The 18,445-nt window shown below is 53.3% G+C and overlaps 2 protein-coding genes across 2 annotated transcripts; one reads left to right on the forward strand and one right to left on the reverse strand.

Moving 5' to 3' along the window:
* Positions 1-260: 260 nt before the first annotated feature.
* ATP4A (ATPase H+/K+ transporting subunit alpha) lies at positions 261-13,698 on the forward strand. Its single transcript, XM_066348360.1, has 22 exons — positions 261-289; positions 390-530; positions 618-677; positions 1,119-1,322; positions 2,461-2,574; positions 2,813-3,065; positions 3,357-3,625; positions 4,223-4,421; positions 4,836-4,945; positions 5,025-5,159; positions 5,635-5,827; positions 7,059-7,234; positions 8,341-8,477; positions 8,553-8,703; positions 8,789-8,957; positions 9,048-9,202; positions 10,349-10,472; positions 10,927-11,072; positions 12,331-12,464; positions 12,870-12,971; positions 13,061-13,152; positions 13,310-13,698. The coding sequence occupies exons 1-22, from the start codon at positions 278-280 to the stop codon at positions 13,336-13,338; spliced, it is 3,105 nt and encodes a 1,034-aa protein (XP_066204457.1). The 5' UTR covers positions 261-277; the 3' UTR covers positions 13,339-13,698.
* A 2,960-nt stretch (positions 13,699-16,658) lies between these two features.
* On the reverse strand, positions 16,659-18,272 carry TMEM147 (transmembrane protein 147). The gene is made up of 7 exons (XM_066349078.1): positions 18,076-18,272; positions 17,931-18,000; positions 17,574-17,633; positions 17,352-17,488; positions 17,149-17,233; positions 16,938-17,059; positions 16,659-16,854 (listed from the first exon to the last, which is right to left on the reverse strand). Exons 1-7 carry the CDS (start codon positions 18,150-18,152, stop codon positions 16,731-16,733), a joined length of 675 nt encoding a protein of 224 aa, XP_066205175.1. The 5' UTR covers positions 18,153-18,272; the 3' UTR covers positions 16,659-16,730.
* Between the last annotated feature and the right edge of the window lie 173 nt (positions 18,273-18,445).

Below are 18,445 nucleotides of genomic sequence, written 5' to 3' on the forward strand. Positions count from 1 at the left end.
TAACACATGGACATTCTCAGCACAGTGCCTAGCACATAATGGCACATGTTTACCTCTTTTCTTGTTTCTATGGGTAGTGCCACCTGTTCCCTCCTAGGTTGCAATGGGGTCTGGGCAGGTTGGGTAGACCAGTCAGGAATGCCTAAGCTGCCCAGCCCTAGAGGTCATCCCAAGGAGCCATGTAATCAGCTATAATCAGGCCAGTCCCGCCCCACCTCCTCTTCCCTGGGTATATCAGGGCTGGTCCAGACAAAGGAGGGAAGCTGCGCTGGGAACCATGGGGAAGGCAGTGAGTATAGCCTGGGGCCACGGGTTAGGGGGAGGGAGATTGGAGGTTGGAGCAGGGGTTCCGGTGGGATGTGATGCCTTTCCTCTACCCCTGTCCCCAGGAGAATTACGAGCTGTACTCAGTGGAGCTGGGTCCTGGGCCTGGTGGGGACATGGCAGCCAAGCTGAGCAAGAAGAAGGCAGGCTCTGGAGGGGGCAAGAGGAAGGATAAGCTGGAGAACATGAAGAAGGAGATGGAGATTGTGAGCTTGGGGCTGGGGGGCTTGGTGGGGGGCAGGGTGGGAACCAGCGAGAGCTGGACAGTGAATGTCCTGCCCCCCTCCCCACAGAATGACCACCAGCTGTCAGTGTCGGAGCTGGAACAGAAATACCAGACCAGTGTGACCAAGGTGAGCTCTGGGCAGAGGGAAAAGTGGTAGACAGAGGGAAAAGGTGGTGAGGGGTGAGGGGTGAGGGGGGGAAGGCGGGAAACGCATTAGAGAGAAAGGGCCAAGCACACACACAAAGACAGAGATGGAGGGAGGAGGAAGGAAGAGGGAGGAAAAGAAGAGAGGCAGATAGAAACAGAAAGAGAGGCAGGGAGATGGGCAAGAAATAGGGGCAGAGACAACAGGAAGACAGAGATAGAAAGATAAGAGAGAAGAATGGAAGGGGGAAGGGGCAGGAACAGAGACAAAGACGGAGAAAGAAATGAAGAGGCGCAAGACAGATGGGGGAGCAGAGAGAGAAAGAAAGGGGGAGAGACAGGAAAGTACCCCAAACCCCCAAGGAGTGTATCAGGAGAGGAAAGCCCTTAGCAGCCACCGACACCCACCCCACTCTGTCCCCAGGGCCTGTCTGCCAGCTTGGCTGCGGAACTGCTGCTGCGGGATGGGCCCAATGCTCTGCGGCCACCCAAGGGTACCCCGGAGTATGTCAAGTTTGCACGGCAGTTGGCAGGTGGTCTGCAGTGCCTCATGTGGGTAGCTGCTGCCATCTGCCTCATTGCGTTTGGCATCCAGGCCAGTGAGGATGACCTCACCACCAATGACAATGTGAGTGGTGGGTATTGGAGGACAGACACAGGTATCTGGAGTGCAGAGAAAATTAAGCATGGGGATTCAAGATACCAGGAACATAGGGTGGGGATACAGAGACACAAAACTGCAGTTCCAAGACATGGTCATGGGGGGGGGGGTGAAGGACATTTGGATAGGAACAGACTCAAGGTCACAGGAGACACTGGAGAATGTATCGCCACCTGGAGATACAAAGACAAATAAATGCAATACTTAAGATATGAGACTTGGGCAGCAGAGGACACGGGGCAGATCAAGGACAGAGGGCACAGGGGACATTGAGACTCAGGCATGGGACACAAGGGGATAGGGACATAAGGTACACAGAACTCAGGACACAGTGCATGGAGAGAAATAAGACATTAGACACAGAGCATAGAGACACAGAAAATATCAAGGGGCAGGAAAGAGGGCATTAGATGTATAACAGAGGTCAGACAAGAGACATGGGGACTAAGGGACATTTGACATTGAATGTGACATAGAGTGGGGACTCAGAAGTACATAGACATGGAAGACACAGGGACTTGTAATTTGGAACCTGAGACACTGATCATGGAGATCACAGAATATGAAGCATAATAAGATCAACAGCGTATAGATAAATGGAAATGGGGACACGAGGGCACAGGAACTATTGGGGACACAGAGAAAGGCAGGCAAATTATGAAAACAGAATATGAAACTCGGAGCACAGGAAATATAGGACATGGGAACACGAGGAGACAAATGGCAGTGGACACGTGGAAACCAAGACTTGGAGGACACAGGAAAAGGGAACACATATGGATCAAGATGCATGGTGGCATGGGGCACAAGTCGGGATATGAGAATATGGGAGACCTAGGATTAGGGGCCAGAGAATATGTGATACAGGGACACAAGGACACAGACTCTTGAGAATACAGTGCAGTTGAATGTGGGATATGAAGACTATAAGGATAGGAGACGAAGGCCACAGGGAATAGTGCATGAAGCTTCTTAGTAGAGTGGGGAAAATTATGGTGGAAGTTTAACCCTGAGAATATCAGGGGACTAGGAAGCAGGCAGGTGGCCGTATACAGGGAGTTTCCAGCCTGTACTCACCAGCCATCCTCCACCTATCTGCCCCCAGCTGTACCTGGCAGTGGCCCTAATTGCAGTGGTTGTGGTCACTGGTTGCTTTGGCTACTATCAGGAATTTAAGAGCACCAACATCATTGCCAGCTTCAAGAATCTTGTGCCCCAGGTGGGTCCTCCAGTACCCCACTTCAGATCCAGAGACCCCATACCAGCTCAGGCAGGCTCCTGGCATCTCTGTGTGGCCCCCTCCGTTCAGGCCGAGCCTGCCCTTTGTCCTTGGCCTCCATCTCTCCCCTCAGGTCCTCAGCTTGTCTCCCTGTCCACCTCCCCACATCCCCATTGCACTTAGCAACTTCCGCGCCCCACCTGCTGCCCACCTCAACTCAGTTGTCCCTGCCCCACAGCAAGCAACTGTGATCCGAGACGGGGACAAGTTCCAGATCAATGCAGATCAGCTTGTGGTGGGTGACCTGGTGGAGATGAAAGGTGGGGATCGCGTGCCGGCCGACATCCGCATCCTCCAGGCCCAGGGCTGCAAGGTGGACAACTCCTCGCTGACTGGAGAGTCTGAGCCACAGACCCGCTCACCTGAGTGTACACACGAGAGCCCACTGGAGACCCGCAACATCGCCTTCTTCTCTACCATGTGCCTTGAGGGTCTGTGAGGCCCCTGTCTGCCCACCCAGCTGACCCCACTGCCTCAGCACTTACCATCTCTGCCTCCGCTGACCCTCTTCTGCTACATTCTGAGACACAGTGCCTCCACTGCACATGACTGCCACTTATTTAGGTCATACTACCTCTCTAGCTCCTGTTATTGCTACCCTCTTCCCAGGTCACACTGCCTCCACTGTCTCACCTTACTGTGTGCCCCTTCCGTTCACACTGCTGTGCACATCCCCTCTACTGCCCTTCCAGCTCTGAGTCACCCTTTTGGCCCCACTGCAGGCACAGCACAGGGCCTGGTGGTGAGCACAGGTGACCGCACCATCATCGGGCGCATCGCATCACTGGCATCTGGAGTAGAAAATGAGAAAACACCCATTGCTATCGAGATTGAACATTTTGTGGACATCATCGCAGGCCTGGCTATCCTCTTTGGTGCCACATTTTTTGTGGTGGCCATGTGTATCGGCTACACCTTCCTGCGGGCCATGGTCTTCTTCATGGCCATTGTGGTAGCCTATGTGCCCGAGGGGCTGCTGGCCACTGTCACAGTGAGTTGGAAAGGTAGAAGAGGGGTGGAAAAAGCTTATAGGGCTGTCCATCTGCACATTCATCCAGGCTTCCCTCCACCCTCTATCTGTCCATCCCCTCCTCCTACCCACCTTCTCAATGTCCCTCTTTCACCCCCACTCCCATCTCTCCATCTGCTAAGCAAACATTCACTGAGGCTACTGTGGGCCATGGTCTGTGCTGCATGCTGAGGACGCAGATGAACAGGCAGGGTCCTTGACTGGAGGAGGCTGAGGCTTGATGGTGTGGACAACCTTCAATTACCAGCTCAGAGGAGGCTGAGGGAATGTTGATTTTTTTCATTTTGATTCTGTTGATAGGAGAATTTACAGAACCTCAGCTAGGCAGATTAGAGAGGTGCCCGGCTATGTTTATCTCGGTGAATTGAGGAGGCATCCCAAGTAGAAAGCTCAGTCTGGACAAAAGCATAGACGCAAGAAAAAGCCTGGGTTTTGTGAAGAAATGCTGCATACTCAGTTCTGTGTGGCTGGGGTTAAGATTTCCAACGCTGAGCGGAGGGAGATGGAACTGAAAGCAAGGGGTGGTCCCTGCGTTGGTTTTTCTCTCCCTTTCCCCAGGTCTGTCTGTCTCTGACAGCCAAGAGGCTGGCCAGTAAGAACTGTGTAGTCAAGAACCTGGAAGCAGTGGAGACCCTCGGCTCCACATCAGTGATCTGCTCTGACAAGACGGGAACCCTCACTCAGAACCGCATGACTGTGTCCCATCTATGGTTTGACAACCACATCCACTCAGCTGACACTACGGAAGATCAGTCAGGTTTGGAAGTGGGAGGAGACAGGGGCTGCTGCAGAAACTGGTAGATGGTGGAGTATTAGATGGGAGCTCAGGGGCTACAGAAGGGAATCTGGGGAAGGCTTTGCATTAATGGAGAGGAACTCCATCCTCTAGGTCCAGGGTCCAGGGTCCAGGGAGGGGGCTAAGATCTAGGTTTGTAAAGGACTTGGTATGGAGTCTCGTAGGACCCTCATAGCAGACTCAATAGTGGGTCTGGAGAGCAGGCTCTGTCTCGGGGTATGAAGCAAGGGTTTAGGTTCCACTCAAGTCTGGGGAGGGGAATCCTGCCCCAAATCTAGGCGGAGGGGCTCAGTTGTGGTGTGGTTAAACTGCCGCTCTGGGTCTAGTGCAGAGTCTAGTCCCCTCGCGGGCCCAGCATGGACGTCTGTTCTCCAGGGCAGACATTTGACCAGTCCTCAGAGACATGGAGGGCGCTGTGCCGCGTGCTCACCCTGTGCAACCGTGCTGCCTTCAAGTCGGGCCAGGACGCGGTGCCCGTGCCAAAGGTGAGAGTCGAGGGAACACGGCGGATACCCGGAGCCTGGTGCAGCCCGGCTCGCACCTGACACCAGCCCCCGCTTCCAGCGCATCGTGATCGGGGACGCATCTGAGACAGCGCTGCTAAAATTCTCGGAGCTGACGCTGGGCAACGCTATGGGCTACCGGGAGCGCTTCCCCAAAGTCTGCGAGATCCCTTTCAACTCCACCAACAAGTTCCAGGTGTGAGCCCCGCCCGGCCCGGCTCAGCCCGAGGCCCGGTCCCGCCCACAGCAAGCCCCTCACTGTAGGCCCCGCCCACAGCAAGCCCCTCACTGTAGGTCCCGCCCACAGCAAGCCCCTCACTGTAGGCCCCGCCCACATCCGGGCACGCCTGCCGCGGGGCTTCGCTCCTTAGCGTCCTCTGTCTCACCCACTTCTCGGGCCTCGCCCACAGCCCCTTACTCCTTACTTCACAGCCTCTTCTGCTCTCGGCTGTCAGATCTGCGGTGGGTGGTAGCTCGCAATTCAAATCCCAACCCCCGCGTTAATTCGGTCCATTCCCCGTGTCCAGGCCCCTAACTACAGCCCAGCCCCAAACCTCGGCCCCCAGCGAGGACCTGCCCGACCCCAACCTTATGCTCCCAAGACTCTTCCTGCGTCAGCCCGCCCCTTCGCGTGACCTCCCCCACAACACCGTCCGCTACCCCGCCCACAGCTGTCCATTCACACCCTGGAGGATCCGCGGGATCCGCGGCACGTGCTGGTGATGAAGGGCGCCCCCGAGCGCGTGCTGGAGCGCTGTAGCTCCATCCTCATCAAGGGCCAGGAGCTGCCCCTGGACGAGCAATGGCGTGAGGCCTTTCAGACTGCCTATCTCAGCCTGGGAGGCCTGGGCGAGCGCGTGCTGGGTGAGAACCCTAGGGCGGGGCAGCGGGTAAACCGGTGTGGGAGGAGGAGCTAGAGCAGACCGAGGCCGTCCTTCTGGGACAGCCCTGACCCGCCCTTCCCCATCCCTGATTGACAGCTGACCTGCCCCAATCTACACACTCACCTTTGTCTTTCCCTATCTCACTCCTGACCCCTGTCTATTTTCAGTTCCACCTTTACCCATTCTCTTCAGACCTGTCCTCCTCACCTGGACCTTACCTATCGTGACCTGACCTATGACCCCTTGGTTTTCCCAACTCTTGTCCCAGTTGATGCCCTACCTTTGCGTTCACCTCCAACTTTCAGTCTTCCTCTTTTATTTATTTATTTATTTATTTATTTTCATTTTTCTGAAGCTGGAAACAGGGAGAGACAGACAGACTCCCGCATGCGCCCGACCGGGATCCACCCGGCACGCCCACCAGGGGTGACGCTCTGCCCACCAGGGGGCGATGCTCTGCCCATCCTGGGCATCGCCATGTTGCGACCAGAGCCACTCTAGCGCCTGGGGCAGAGGCCACAGAGCCATCCCCAGCGCCCGGGCCATCTTTGCTCCAATGGAGCCTTGGCTGCGGGAGGGGAAGAGAGAGACAGAGAGGGAAAGCGCGGCGGAGGGGTGGAGAAGCAAATGGGCGCTTCTCCTGTGTGCCCTGGCCGGAATCGAACCCGGGTCCTCCGCATGCTAGGCCGATTCTCTACCGCTGAGCCAACCGGCCAGGGCTCAGTCTTCCTCTTGACTCTTTGACCTTCCGCAATCCCTGCCTCAAGACTTTCCTTAATCCTTGTCCTGACTGCTGACCTCCTCCAATTTTGTCTTGACTCCTTAAACTTCCCTAACCCCTGCCTCAATTATGGAAGGCACAGACCTGTGGTTCAGTTCTGGAGTTGTCATTTTACTTGCTGTGTGACCACTGGCAAGAACTGTCCACTCTCTAAGCCTCAGGTTTTTCATCTGTAAGGTGAGGATACTAGTAGGTTCATAGAGTGGGTGTGAGGATGAATTCAGATAATATGAATGAAGGATTCAGCACAGGGTTAGGCATCCACGGGTGCTTGGTGCAAGGGACCTGGTTATTTTGCTCAATACCTGGCCTTGCTAGCGAAGGGTACACCCAGGGTTCCTCTCTGACTTTCCTGTTTTGTGTGTGTGTGTGTGTGTGTGTGTGTGTTTTGTTTTGTTTTTTGTTTGTTTGTTTGTTTGTTTTTTGTCAGGCTTCTGCCAGCTCTACCTGAGTGAGAAGGACTACCCACCCGGCTATGCCTTTGACGTGGATGCCATGAACTTTCCAACTAGCGGCCTGTGCTTTGCAGGACTTGTATCCATGATAGATCCACCCCGGGCCACCGTCCCTGATGCTGTGCTCAAGTGCCGTACAGCGGGCATCCGGGTATGCCACTTGGGAAAGGACCAGGCAGGGGCGAGAACAGAGAACGGAAGTATTTGGGGATGAGGAACCCTGTGATATCTGAAAATAGCTTGAGCCAAAAAGGGAACATATTGGTTCATGAAAATAAGGTTATGAGGAATGAAGCTTCAGATAAAGCTAGATCCCAGTGTTCATTGTCATTAAGAATTTGCCTTTCTTCATGTGTCAGCTCTGTTTTTCTCTCTGCTGGCTTTATTCTCAAGCATTCCCTCCATTTTGGTAGACAAAGGTGACCACCACCCAGCAGCTCCAACTTACCTGTTTAGCCACCCACAGAAAGAGTGCCTCTTTTGCAGTTACACTAGACTGGGTCACATGTTTATCCTTGAACCAGTTGCTGTGGCTAGTGGATGAAATACCTTGTGTAGCCAGGTCTGGGCTTACTTGCCCACTCTTGGCCGGGGACTTCAACTTCAAGCCTGTCGGAGGGGTGATTCCCCAAAGACAAAAATAAGGGTTGAGGACCCAGTGCTGAGTAAGCATTACCCAAGTCTTTCCAATGGCCTGTAAGACCCTATAAGATCTGGGCACCGTTACTTTTCTAAGCTCAGTCCTTAGCCCTCTACCTCTTGTTCACTCCTCTCCAGTTATGTTGGTCTGCCCGCTGTTCCTCCAATAGTTCAGGCACATTCTCACCCCTCTCATTTTGCACTGGCTGTTTCTTCTGTCAGGAACACTCTTCCTCCAGATTTCCATGTGGCCAACTCTCACCTTTCAGGTGTCTGCTCACATGTCACCTTCTTGAAGAGGCTTTCTCTGAACATAATTAAAATTGAACTATCACTTTTTTTAAAATCTAATACTTGCATCCCCTATACCCAGTTTAATTTTCCCCTTCCTTCTAACATGCTATATCATTCATTTCTAATTTAAAATTTTTTCTGTTTCCCACATCAGAATGTCATCTCCATGATCACAGGAATTTTTATCCGTTTTGTCCCAGCTATTTCCTAGGCACATAGAAGGTGGTCACAATTGGTTGAATAAATGAATGAGTGTATCACCAGGGAAGACTGGGAGATTGGGCTGATCCAAAGGGGTCAAAGGTCTGCTGGTCCTCCGCACAGGTGATCATGGTGACAGGTGACCATCCCATCACTGCCAAGGCCATTGCGGCCAGCGTGGGCATCATCTCAGAAGGCAGTGAGACAGTGGAGGACATTGCTGCCCGCCTCCGTGTGCCCGTGGACCAGGTTAATCGGAAGTAAGCCACCTTCAGCCTTCCCCATGGTTCCTCCCATAGCTTATGCAGACTATGCCCTCCCATCTTCTTCCCCAGGGATGCCCGTGCCTGCGTGATCAATGGCATGCAGTTGAAGGACATGGACCCATCAGAGCTGGTCGAGGTGCTGCGCACCCACCCTGAGATGGTGTTTGCTCGCACCAGTCCCCAGCAGAAGCTAGTGATTGTGGAGAGCTGCCAGCGACTGGTGCGACCCTGCTGATGAAGATGGGCAGATGGGCTGGGCTGGGCTGGCCCGGGGATGGCCTTTCACTTACCACCATTCCCTGCAGGGTGCAATAGTGGCTGTGACAGGGGATGGTGTGAATGACTCCCCAGCCCTGAAGAAGGCAGACATTGGCGTGGCCATGGGCATTGCTGGCTCGGATGCTGCCAAAAATGCAGCTGACATGATCCTGCTGGATGACAACTTCGCCTCCATTGTGACGGGCGTGGAGCAGGGTCTGGGCTGGGTCAGAGACAGGGGCAGGCAGTGTGGGTACAGAGGAAGTGGGCTGTGAGGAGGCTAAGGTGCCTGCTGTATTCCCATAGGCCGACTGATCTTTGACAACCTGAAGAAGTCCATTGCCTACACACTGACCAAGAACATTCCTGAACTAACGCCATACCTCATTTACATCACTGTCAGTGTGCCTTTGCCCCTCGGGTGCATCACCATCCTCTTCATAGAACTCTGCACTGACATTGTGAGTCTATAGTCCCAATGCCCCCACCCACACATGCCCATAGGCAGTGCACATAGACAGAAACCACCATGGGTACTCTTGGACACAGGTCAACAGATAAGATATGTATAACAGATGTGGAAGCACAGGCAAGCAGACAGGTAGACACAGAACTATGGACGTGGATACACGGATGGACACTCGGGTATGGATAAAACCCATGGATTCAGATAAACAAAGATATTACCAGATACAGATGTCTGGCTATACTTGGAGTAAGACAGACATCTCTCAAAGGGTAAAACAAATAGATACCATCAGATAGACCCCAAAGCAGACAGATGGGAAATAGCCACAGATACAGGCACCAACGTAGCCAATGCTGGCCATGTTGACATGTTTATTCAACAACTTACACAATGCATAGTCTGGGCCAGGCACACATTAATTTGTGTACTTTTGTCCTTATAACCACTCGGTGTCATGGGCTTTATTTATCATCTTTATTTCACTCATGAGCTCATTGAGGCATAGGTAGGTTGAGTAGTTTGCCCCAGGACACAGCTAATAAGTGGCACAGCTGGGATTTGAGGCCAGGCAATCAGATGGCCCAGAGCTTGTGCTCTCCATCAGTACACTCTGCTGCCACTCCGTAGTCACATACACACAGGGTGGGAGGTGGGGGAGAATATAGAGAGACAGAAGGGATACGGAGAACCAGAGATGGTGACAGAGACGTACAGACAGGGATAAAGACACAAAAGCAGAGACACTGTCACAGAGAAAGAGGCCAGAGGTAGACAAAGAAACAAAGGGAGAGAAAGAGAAGGGCCAAGACCAGAGTACTCCAGAGAAAGACAGGGAGGAGGAAGTGCAGGAGGCAGCAACAAGGAAGAGACAGGGAGAGAACATGCAGTAGTGTAGATAAATGCAGATGTTCTGATGGACCTGGACACCAGGACAGATGTGGAGTAGATATGACAACACCACTGATAGGCCAGCTGGACCCAGGCTGTCCAGGCAGGTGTAGCTGTGTGGTCCCTGTATGTCCTGCCTCCTAGCCTCAGCCCTATCCCTGCCCACTGGCAGTAGAGAGGAGAGATCTGGAGAGTAGGGGATAGGAGCCCAGGCAAACGCTTAACCCAGGCTCCTTCCACTCCTGGCAAGTTCCCATCTGTGTCCCTGGCATATGAGAAGGCTGAGAGTGACATCATGCACCTGCGTCCACGAAACCCGAAGCGTGACCGATTGGTCAATGAGCCCCTGGCTGCCTATTCCTACTTCCAGATCGGTGAGTGTTCATGGGAAGCTTGTGGCTCTCCTGCAGGGCTGCTCATCTGCCTTGAGGGTCTCTAACTGGGGCTCTAGCTTGTTCAGGATCTTAAGTGTCTGCATTTGATCCTGAGTCTCTGTCATTCTGAGTCCTAATGTGCACATAATGGTCTCTATGGTCCCCTGTGTTCTTTCTCCGTTTCTGACTCTGTTATCCGTGATCCTGTCTCTGAGTTATTGCCTTCCATCATTCTTAAGTTCTCCAGGTGTCTCTGTCACTCTCTGTGCCTGTTGTTTGTGTCACCAGTCTCTCTTGGGGCCCTTGTCTGTCTCTCCCTGTCTGCCACTATGTTTCTGTCATTGTTATGTCACCATTTCTGTGTCCCTCTCTGCTTATGTCTGTCTTTCCATGTGCCCACTTCTCTCCCCGTGTCCCTGTTTGTCTTCCATTTTTGTCTCCCTGCTTCTTCCAGGTGCCATCCAGTCATTTGCCGGCTTCACTGACTACTTCACAGCCATGGCCCAGGAGGGCTGGTTCCCACTGCTGTGTGTGGGGCTGCGGCCGCAATGGGAGAACCACCACCTACAAGATCTGCAGGACAGCTATGGTCAAGAGTGGGTGAGTTCCAGGACTCCCTCATTTCTAATGCCGCCTATCTAGTGTGTGGTATGCATGCAACTGAGCTCAGCCAGAGCATCCCGGACACCAAATTCTCTGCCAGTTCTGGGGTAAAAGTCCTTTCCCATAAATGTATCAAGCTCTAAACTCCTGATTCTGATGACCCTAGCTATAAATGGGTCCTCTCCCTGCCCTGATAGTAACACAACATCTCAGATGTGGAACCAGGCTGTACTCTGTTATTTTTCCTGCATCACCTCAAAATACATGCATGTGTGGCCAACTGTAATGAAGGTTTGTAGCACAGAGAGGCCAGAGCTGGTTTGCAGGCCCTGTAGAGTTACAGATCAGGATATTCCCCTTAAACCTTTACTGTCATGGTGAAGAATGTAGACCTTGGAGCCAGACTGCCTTGGATTCATGGTGTGCTATTGTTCCTCACTGTTGTGTAACTGGGCAAGTCGCTTTGCCTCACTGTGCCTCACCTGTAGAGAGTGCACTGATGTCTATCTCAGTGACGTTCAGGTGGCCCTCAGACCAGCAGCATCAGCATCACATTGGAACTTATTTGATTGATGCATATTCTCAGTCCCCACCCCAGAGCTCTGCGGTAAGAAACTCTGAGGGTGGGGCCTGAAATCTGTGTTTTAACAAGCCCTTCTGGGGTTCTGACGCACACGAAGTTTGGCTATCACCAATCTACCCCTTGGGAATATTGGGAGGGTTAAGTAAGATAATACATGTGAAGCACTTGGTAGCTGGAACATAGGAAGAGTTCCCTACACAATTAGCTGGTATTAAAAATAGCTACAATAAAGAAATGGACTGAATAGTGACTACCCTTTCAAGTGCCCTGTTCCCTCATATGCCCACTTGGTCCACTTATTTTTGCCATCTGCCTGTGTCCTGGAGCCACTGGACTTTGCAAATCCTGCTTTGGGATTCCAGTTCCTTTTTCCCAGGTCCCTTCTTTTGGATGCCCAGGAAAGTCTACCTCCCTTCTTTCACTGTGAAAGCGACTGGCCCGACCTGTCATTTACCCATGCACTGACATCCAAGCTCTGCTAGACCAAGGTTTCTGGGCCTCACCTTGTGGGGTCCCACAAACTGGTGGATCCCGTACGTCTCATTTCCCCCCACCCTAGACTCTGATGTAGGAGAAAGAGCATTAAGGGTTCCTGGCCCCAGGCCCTGAGTGCCCAGCTGGCTAGAGGCTCTCCGCCTGGGCTCAGGCTGCTTTGTTTCCTCTGGCCCACAGACGTTTGGGCAGCGCTTGTACCAGCAGTACACTTGCTACACGGTGTTCTTCATCAGCATCGAGATGTGCCAGATCGCTGACGTTCTCATTCGCAAGACGCGCCGCCTCTCTACCTTCCAGCAGGGCTTCTTCAGGTGTCCCCAGCTGGCCCGGGCCCTGCCCTCAAGCCCTAGTCCCAAATCCCACTAGGTCCTGACTAGGGCTTCCTGCAGCCAGCAAACACCAGCACCGAATGCGCAATGTGCCAGTGCCAGGTGCTAACATCGATAATATTGGTAGATGGTCAGTAGCTTCCCCCACATGCCTCTCAGCTGGCCCTCCCATGTTTCATTACTAAAGGGGCGACGCTGACAGGGCCAGCAGCCACTGTTGCAGAGGTGCGGGCCACTCTGGTGCTAAATGTTTATTTAGACCATCTCTCTGCTGCTAATGACTGACCTCCTCTGACCCAGTACCTTATTTCTATCAGGCCCCCACTTCCTGGTGGCTTTGTCCTGAGCCTGGCAGTCTGAACCTGTTCCACCCTGTCCCACCTGCAGGAACAAGATACTGGTGACTGCCATTGTGTTCCAGGTCTGCATCGGCTGCTTCCTGTGCTACTGCCCTGGAATGCCCAACATCTTCAACTTCATGCCTATTCGGTAAGGCATGAGGCCTGAGTAGAGGGATGGGCATGCAGGACACAGATCTGGAGATAGCCTTCACCATGCCATCTCCCTTGTGCCTTCAGGTTCCAGTGGTGGCTGGTCCCCATGCCTTTTGGCCTCCTCATCTTCGTCTATGATGAGCTCCGGAAACTTGGAGTTCGCTGTTGCCCAGGGAGTGAGTGTGGAGACTGGGGGCCTGAAATGTTCTCAGAGCAGCTGTCCTGACCTTTGTTTGATCTTCAACACTGGACCTCCAAATCAAACTGCCATAACCTCTGAGCCCCTGCCCCCTCCAACCCCCCAGTACTGAGTCTTTGTTTTCTCTCCGCCAGGCTGGTGGGACAAGGAGCTCTATTATTAGAGGGACTGCTGCTTTTAAGTCATCCCTGCCTCTACCACAGCCAGGTATGAACAAGACTCATCGTGTCTGGACAGCCACCAAGACATCTGAGCAACCGAGTCCTAGCCTGACCTGTGTCTGCTCCTGTAGACCATGGCACCCGAATCTTGGAGGGACCCTCTGTACTCCCCTTCCCATCCAAAGGGGCCAACTTCCTGGAGCAGTCCTTAGGCCCAGTCCTCTGTGCTGGACTGGGGAAGCCCCCACCCGCAGGGGGGTTTTGATGGGGAGTAGAAGCTACAGCCCCCTGTGAGGTGGGGTGCCTGGGGGCTCTTTTTGAAACACACTTGTGTCTGCGTAACAGTAATAAACCAGCTCACAGTGACTGCTTTTTAATTTGGTGTGGCACCATCTTAATTGGTTTTCATGAGCCCCTTTGGTCCTATATTCCTGACTTAGGGACTAATTTGTTCAGGACTACTATCTCCAGTTCCTAAAATACACCGTGGTACATAGTAGGCACTCAAAATCTCTCCTTGGGGGAATGAATTCCCATTTCTTTCCCTAGGGTTACAGCATTTAAAGGCAACATGGAGGTGATCATAGGCAACCTCCAGAGCACTGCTTTAATCACTACCCTACCCTCTGGGCTCTCTCCTTCCTCAGCACCCATTCATTCTCTTGCTAGGTCCTTGACACAGCTGTCAAAAATCTTTTCCACCTCAGACAGTCGCACCTTCCACCCTTCACAGAGTCTCCACTCTTTTACTTGTTCATTCCTTTGCCCCAGTAATGGGCATCCCAGACAACTCCTGGAAATCACCCACAGACTCGTTACACCCTTACCTGAAAAGCTTCCAACTGCTAGAAACTCCCTGTCCCTGGGCCTACTTCCCTCTGATCACAGCGTTTCCTTACATTCTTTCTTGTCTCCCCTTTTCTTTCATGAGTCTGGCTGGGCCCCTGGCTTCTCCCTCCTCTTCACCACAGTACCTCCTGTGCCACCTCAGTTCTCTGCAGTTATACCATGTCTCCAGCCTGCTCAGGAACATCCACAGGGACCCACACTGGTCTCTGCACTGTTCTCAAACCTGCTCCCACCCACTGTTCCATCAATGGGTTTCTTTTCCCTGGAAAATGTCTTTGGGAAGGGCTGACTCCTTCCTCACCTGTCATCTCCCCAGTGTTCCCACCCCCTGGGGGAAATAAAACAGCCTAATGGTCACTACCATCTCTACTCTGCTTATAGCTACTCTCCTCCTACTTCCACCACCCTTGTCCTGGTCCAGTCCTGGTCTTCCAGCCTGTCTCCCCACCCACAGTGATCTTCCCAGTCAAACTGGACCCTATCTTTCCCCTACCTAGAACTCTCTGTGGTTCTCCACTGCTCCTGGTCAGCTCCTCAGCCCAACCCTCAGAGCCTTCTGGGATCCAGCACCTGCTGACATCTGTCTTACAAGCCCCCTTGAACTTGTTCTAACCAGTTTTGCTGAAAAGGGAAGGCCCTGACTTCAAGGCCCTTATACAGGCTTGACTCCTGCTCTTTTCCTTTCTGCCCCACTAACTCATCTTTCAGGTCTCAGCTCATACATCTCTCTTCCAGGGAGTCTAGCCTGCCCCCCAGTCTGGGTCACCTGGTTCCTCCGGGCCACCACAGCCCGAATCATTGTAGTCCTATCACTGACCAGGCTTCACCCATCACATCCCTGGTCCCTGTGGCCTGTGTTTCCTGTGCCCCTTACTCCTGCCCCTGCCACCCCACCTCAGCCCCAACCACTCTGGTCTGTCTGTCCATGTCCCATGGGGTTAGTTCACAGACAGTTGGCTACCAGCAAGGGGCCTGGATCAGAGTCCCTGCTCAGCAAGCAGTTGTTGAATAATTTCTGACTTCACTTGTCCCAGTATGTATCAAGAACTAGGTGGTGGCCCTGGCTGGGCGGCTCAGTGGATAAGATGATGTCTCAGTGGATAAGAGGTTCAATCCCCAGTTAGGGCACATATGAGAAGCAATCAATGAATGCACAAATAAAGGAGTTGATTCCTCTCTCTAATCAATGGAAAAAAAACCCCAACTAGGTGGTACATGGGACAGGGGTATGGGAGAAAAAGACTCCATTCCATATTCACCCACCTGGGCTGGGGAAGTGTCTGCTCTAACCCCTTTCAAGTCAAAGTCAAGACACCTGGGGAACCTGTCTTCACTAGGGGCAAGGAAGGGGAGGGCTGGATGGGGTTGTACGTTCCCTCTGAAAACACCAAACTGGCATAGCAGAGCTGTGCATAGTGCTTTTCTAGGCCTGCAGTTTAATAACATTAGGACAGGACCTAATGTTGCAGAGTGAGGCCTATCCCAGGCCCTAGGGCAGTGGTCGGCAAACTCATTAGTCAACAGAGCCAAATATCAACAGTACAATTGAAATTCCTTTTGAGAGCCACATTTTTTAAACTTAAACTAGGTAGGTACATTGTTATTAACTTAACTAGGGCACTCCTAAGCTGGCCAAAGAGATGCACTCAAGGGGCCAAAGAGCCGCATGTGGCTCGTGAGCCGCGGTTTGCCGACCACTGCCCTAGGGGTACCACTGGGAATAGCACGGCTGGGGAACACTTTCCTGGGTGGGAAGGATTTGTATCAAGGTGGAGCTTAAACATGACAGTCAAAGCCCTGCTTCTGACATCCCTTCCAAGGAGGGGAAGGAAATGGGGTAGGGAGGTGGGCCAAGGAAGGGTTGGGGAGGGGAGGGTGCCATCTGGGACAATATCCAAACTGAGGGGCTCAAATGCTCTATTTGGCTGCAGCTGTATCTTAACTCTACCCTAAGGAGATTCAGCCAGGATGTGATCTGAGAACTATATAGAACTGAGTCAAAGCACAGGAGCTCAGAATCATAGAAGTCTTCCTCAAGGGTCCAGTGTGCAATAGGAGCCCTAGATGGTTGTAAGGAGGGTGAATAGACTGGGGTTTCAAATAGACCCCCTTGGCTGCCATATAAAGGATGGGTCAAAGGAGATTAGAAACATATGTCTAGAAAGTCACCAGCCAGTGAAGGGTCCATGGGGGAGAGTGTCAGGTTAAGGCTGTGAGAACCCTCTCTTGCATTCCAGCTCCCCTCTACCACCTGTTCCCCTATTTGCCACTGCTTAAAGATCATATACTTCAAGCCCTCAGTCTACTCTGGGGAAATAATAAAAATAGCAGCTGAGGAACTGCTCTAGAACACAGGACAAATTAGGACCAGCCAGTTTGCAAGCCTGTCTGCCTAGCTCCAAAGGCAGAGGGCCTCTGGGACACAGGTAAGCATGGTACTGGTAGACAGGTCCAGAGAGATATAGGCGGAAACAACTTTCCAAATACCGTTTACTTCACTAAAATCTGGAGACAGGAAAAAGGTGTGTGAATGCCTGGGACAAGCCTAGGAGTGTACGCTGACAACGGCGACATACAAGGCCAGGGTGCTGAGGGCCAGCAGCCCAGTCACTACTGCTCGGGCCAGAAGTGCCATCCAGCTGCCCAGGGAACAAAGGTGGACGATGGTCCTGTGGGGAAACGTTACAATGAGACAAGGAAAACAAATAACCCATCCCCATTTGGAACCGGCTTTGACCACCACCCAGCTCACTCCATGACAAAGGCCTTATAGACGCTGAGGAACATCAGCAGGAGGACAGCCGGCCGGAAAGTGTGGTAGAGGTCATAGCGTGTTATCATCCACACTTGGGCAGATGTGACGATGTAATGAACCTGAAGGGAGGCAGGAAGTCAGGGTTAGGTCTTGGGGAGTACTGCCACCAGCAGTGGGAAACAACGTGTGGGAAAGCAGGACTGCATACCAGACTGATGTTGGAGTCAATGCTCATCTGAATGTATTTCCAGTCAAATTCAATGCCCCGGGCTCCAACCCAGAGTGGGATGCAACTGAAGAAAGCAAAGAGAGATTCTCCGGTACCCAGAATTGGAGCCCCCACCCTTCAGGACCTCCCTGAAACCCAGGTATCCTTTCTCAGGGATCAGGGCTCCAGGCCGCTGCACACACCGGGACATAATGAGCTCCGCGGTGGCCCAGCCCATGGCAGCAACCATGATCTTGTACTCCCCTTTGCCGGCATTTCGGGACATGACAAGGTTTAGGCCTACTAGGTCTGCCACATCCACGCTGGCCTTCATGAATTCCTGTGGGTCGGGTTGAGGCTCGAATAAGCACAGGTGCCAGGGACCTCACTTCTGCACTCCCTACTCCCACCCTTGCTCCACTCACCCCAATGAAGTCATAGATGCCGCCTTCCCAGGTGGGAAAGAAAGTGGCCAGGAACAACATCTGAGAACAGAAAACAGAGATCACCTCAAAGTGAGGTGGATGAATTATGCGGTTTTGTGGGCAGTTAGTACGTACATGGTTCTGGGGTACCCATGTGGAGAGGGACCGAGTTTTCTCAATTTTACAGAAATAGCTATGCAAAAGTTGCTTGGAGGCCTCTCCTCAGGTTCCACCCTTCCAGAGTCCGTCTTCTATGTGGAGTGCTGAGGACCATCCCACACAAGCGGAATCCGAGCAGCAGGGAGCCCTGGGTCTGGCCAGCCTGGGGGCCAGACGCGAGGCTCCGGGCGCCCTCACCTTGCACAGCTGAACGAAGAGGTAGGTGACCCCAGCCTGGACACACTTCCAGAAGGCGTTGTACTCGGACCTGCAGGAGCGGGCGGTGAGGGCTCGTCCGGGCCCGCGCCCCCCGCCCCCCGCCCCGCGGCCTCCCGGTACTCACAGGCCGCTGCACTTGTAGGTGATGAAGTAGGGGAAGTAGGCCAGGGCGAAGCAGTTCCCAAAGTGAAACAAGGTCATAGCGCCGGCCTCCGGCCCGCCGGAGCGCAAGTCCCTACCTCGCCCTCCTGGCGCCCGAGCCCGGGCCTGGCGCCCCTGCCTCCGCCGCGGCCCGCGCGGCCCGCTGGGAGTGGAGTCCACGGCGCCGGCGCGCTGACGTCACGAACTCCGCGCCGCTGAGCGCGGTGGCTGGAGCCGACGCGGGTAGTCCCCGGCAAGGGGGCGGTGACGGGCCGGTAGGCGCGAGCCGCTGGAGGAAGTGTGGACTGACCCCGCCGGGAACGGTGCAGAGAGACACGGGACGCAGCTGTGAG

This window comes from Saccopteryx leptura, chromosome 9 (assembly GCF_036850995.1).
Source record: "Saccopteryx leptura isolate mSacLep1 chromosome 9, mSacLep1_pri_phased_curated, whole genome shotgun sequence".
Lineage (NCBI taxonomy): Eukaryota > Metazoa > Chordata > Mammalia > Chiroptera > Emballonuridae > Saccopteryx > Saccopteryx leptura.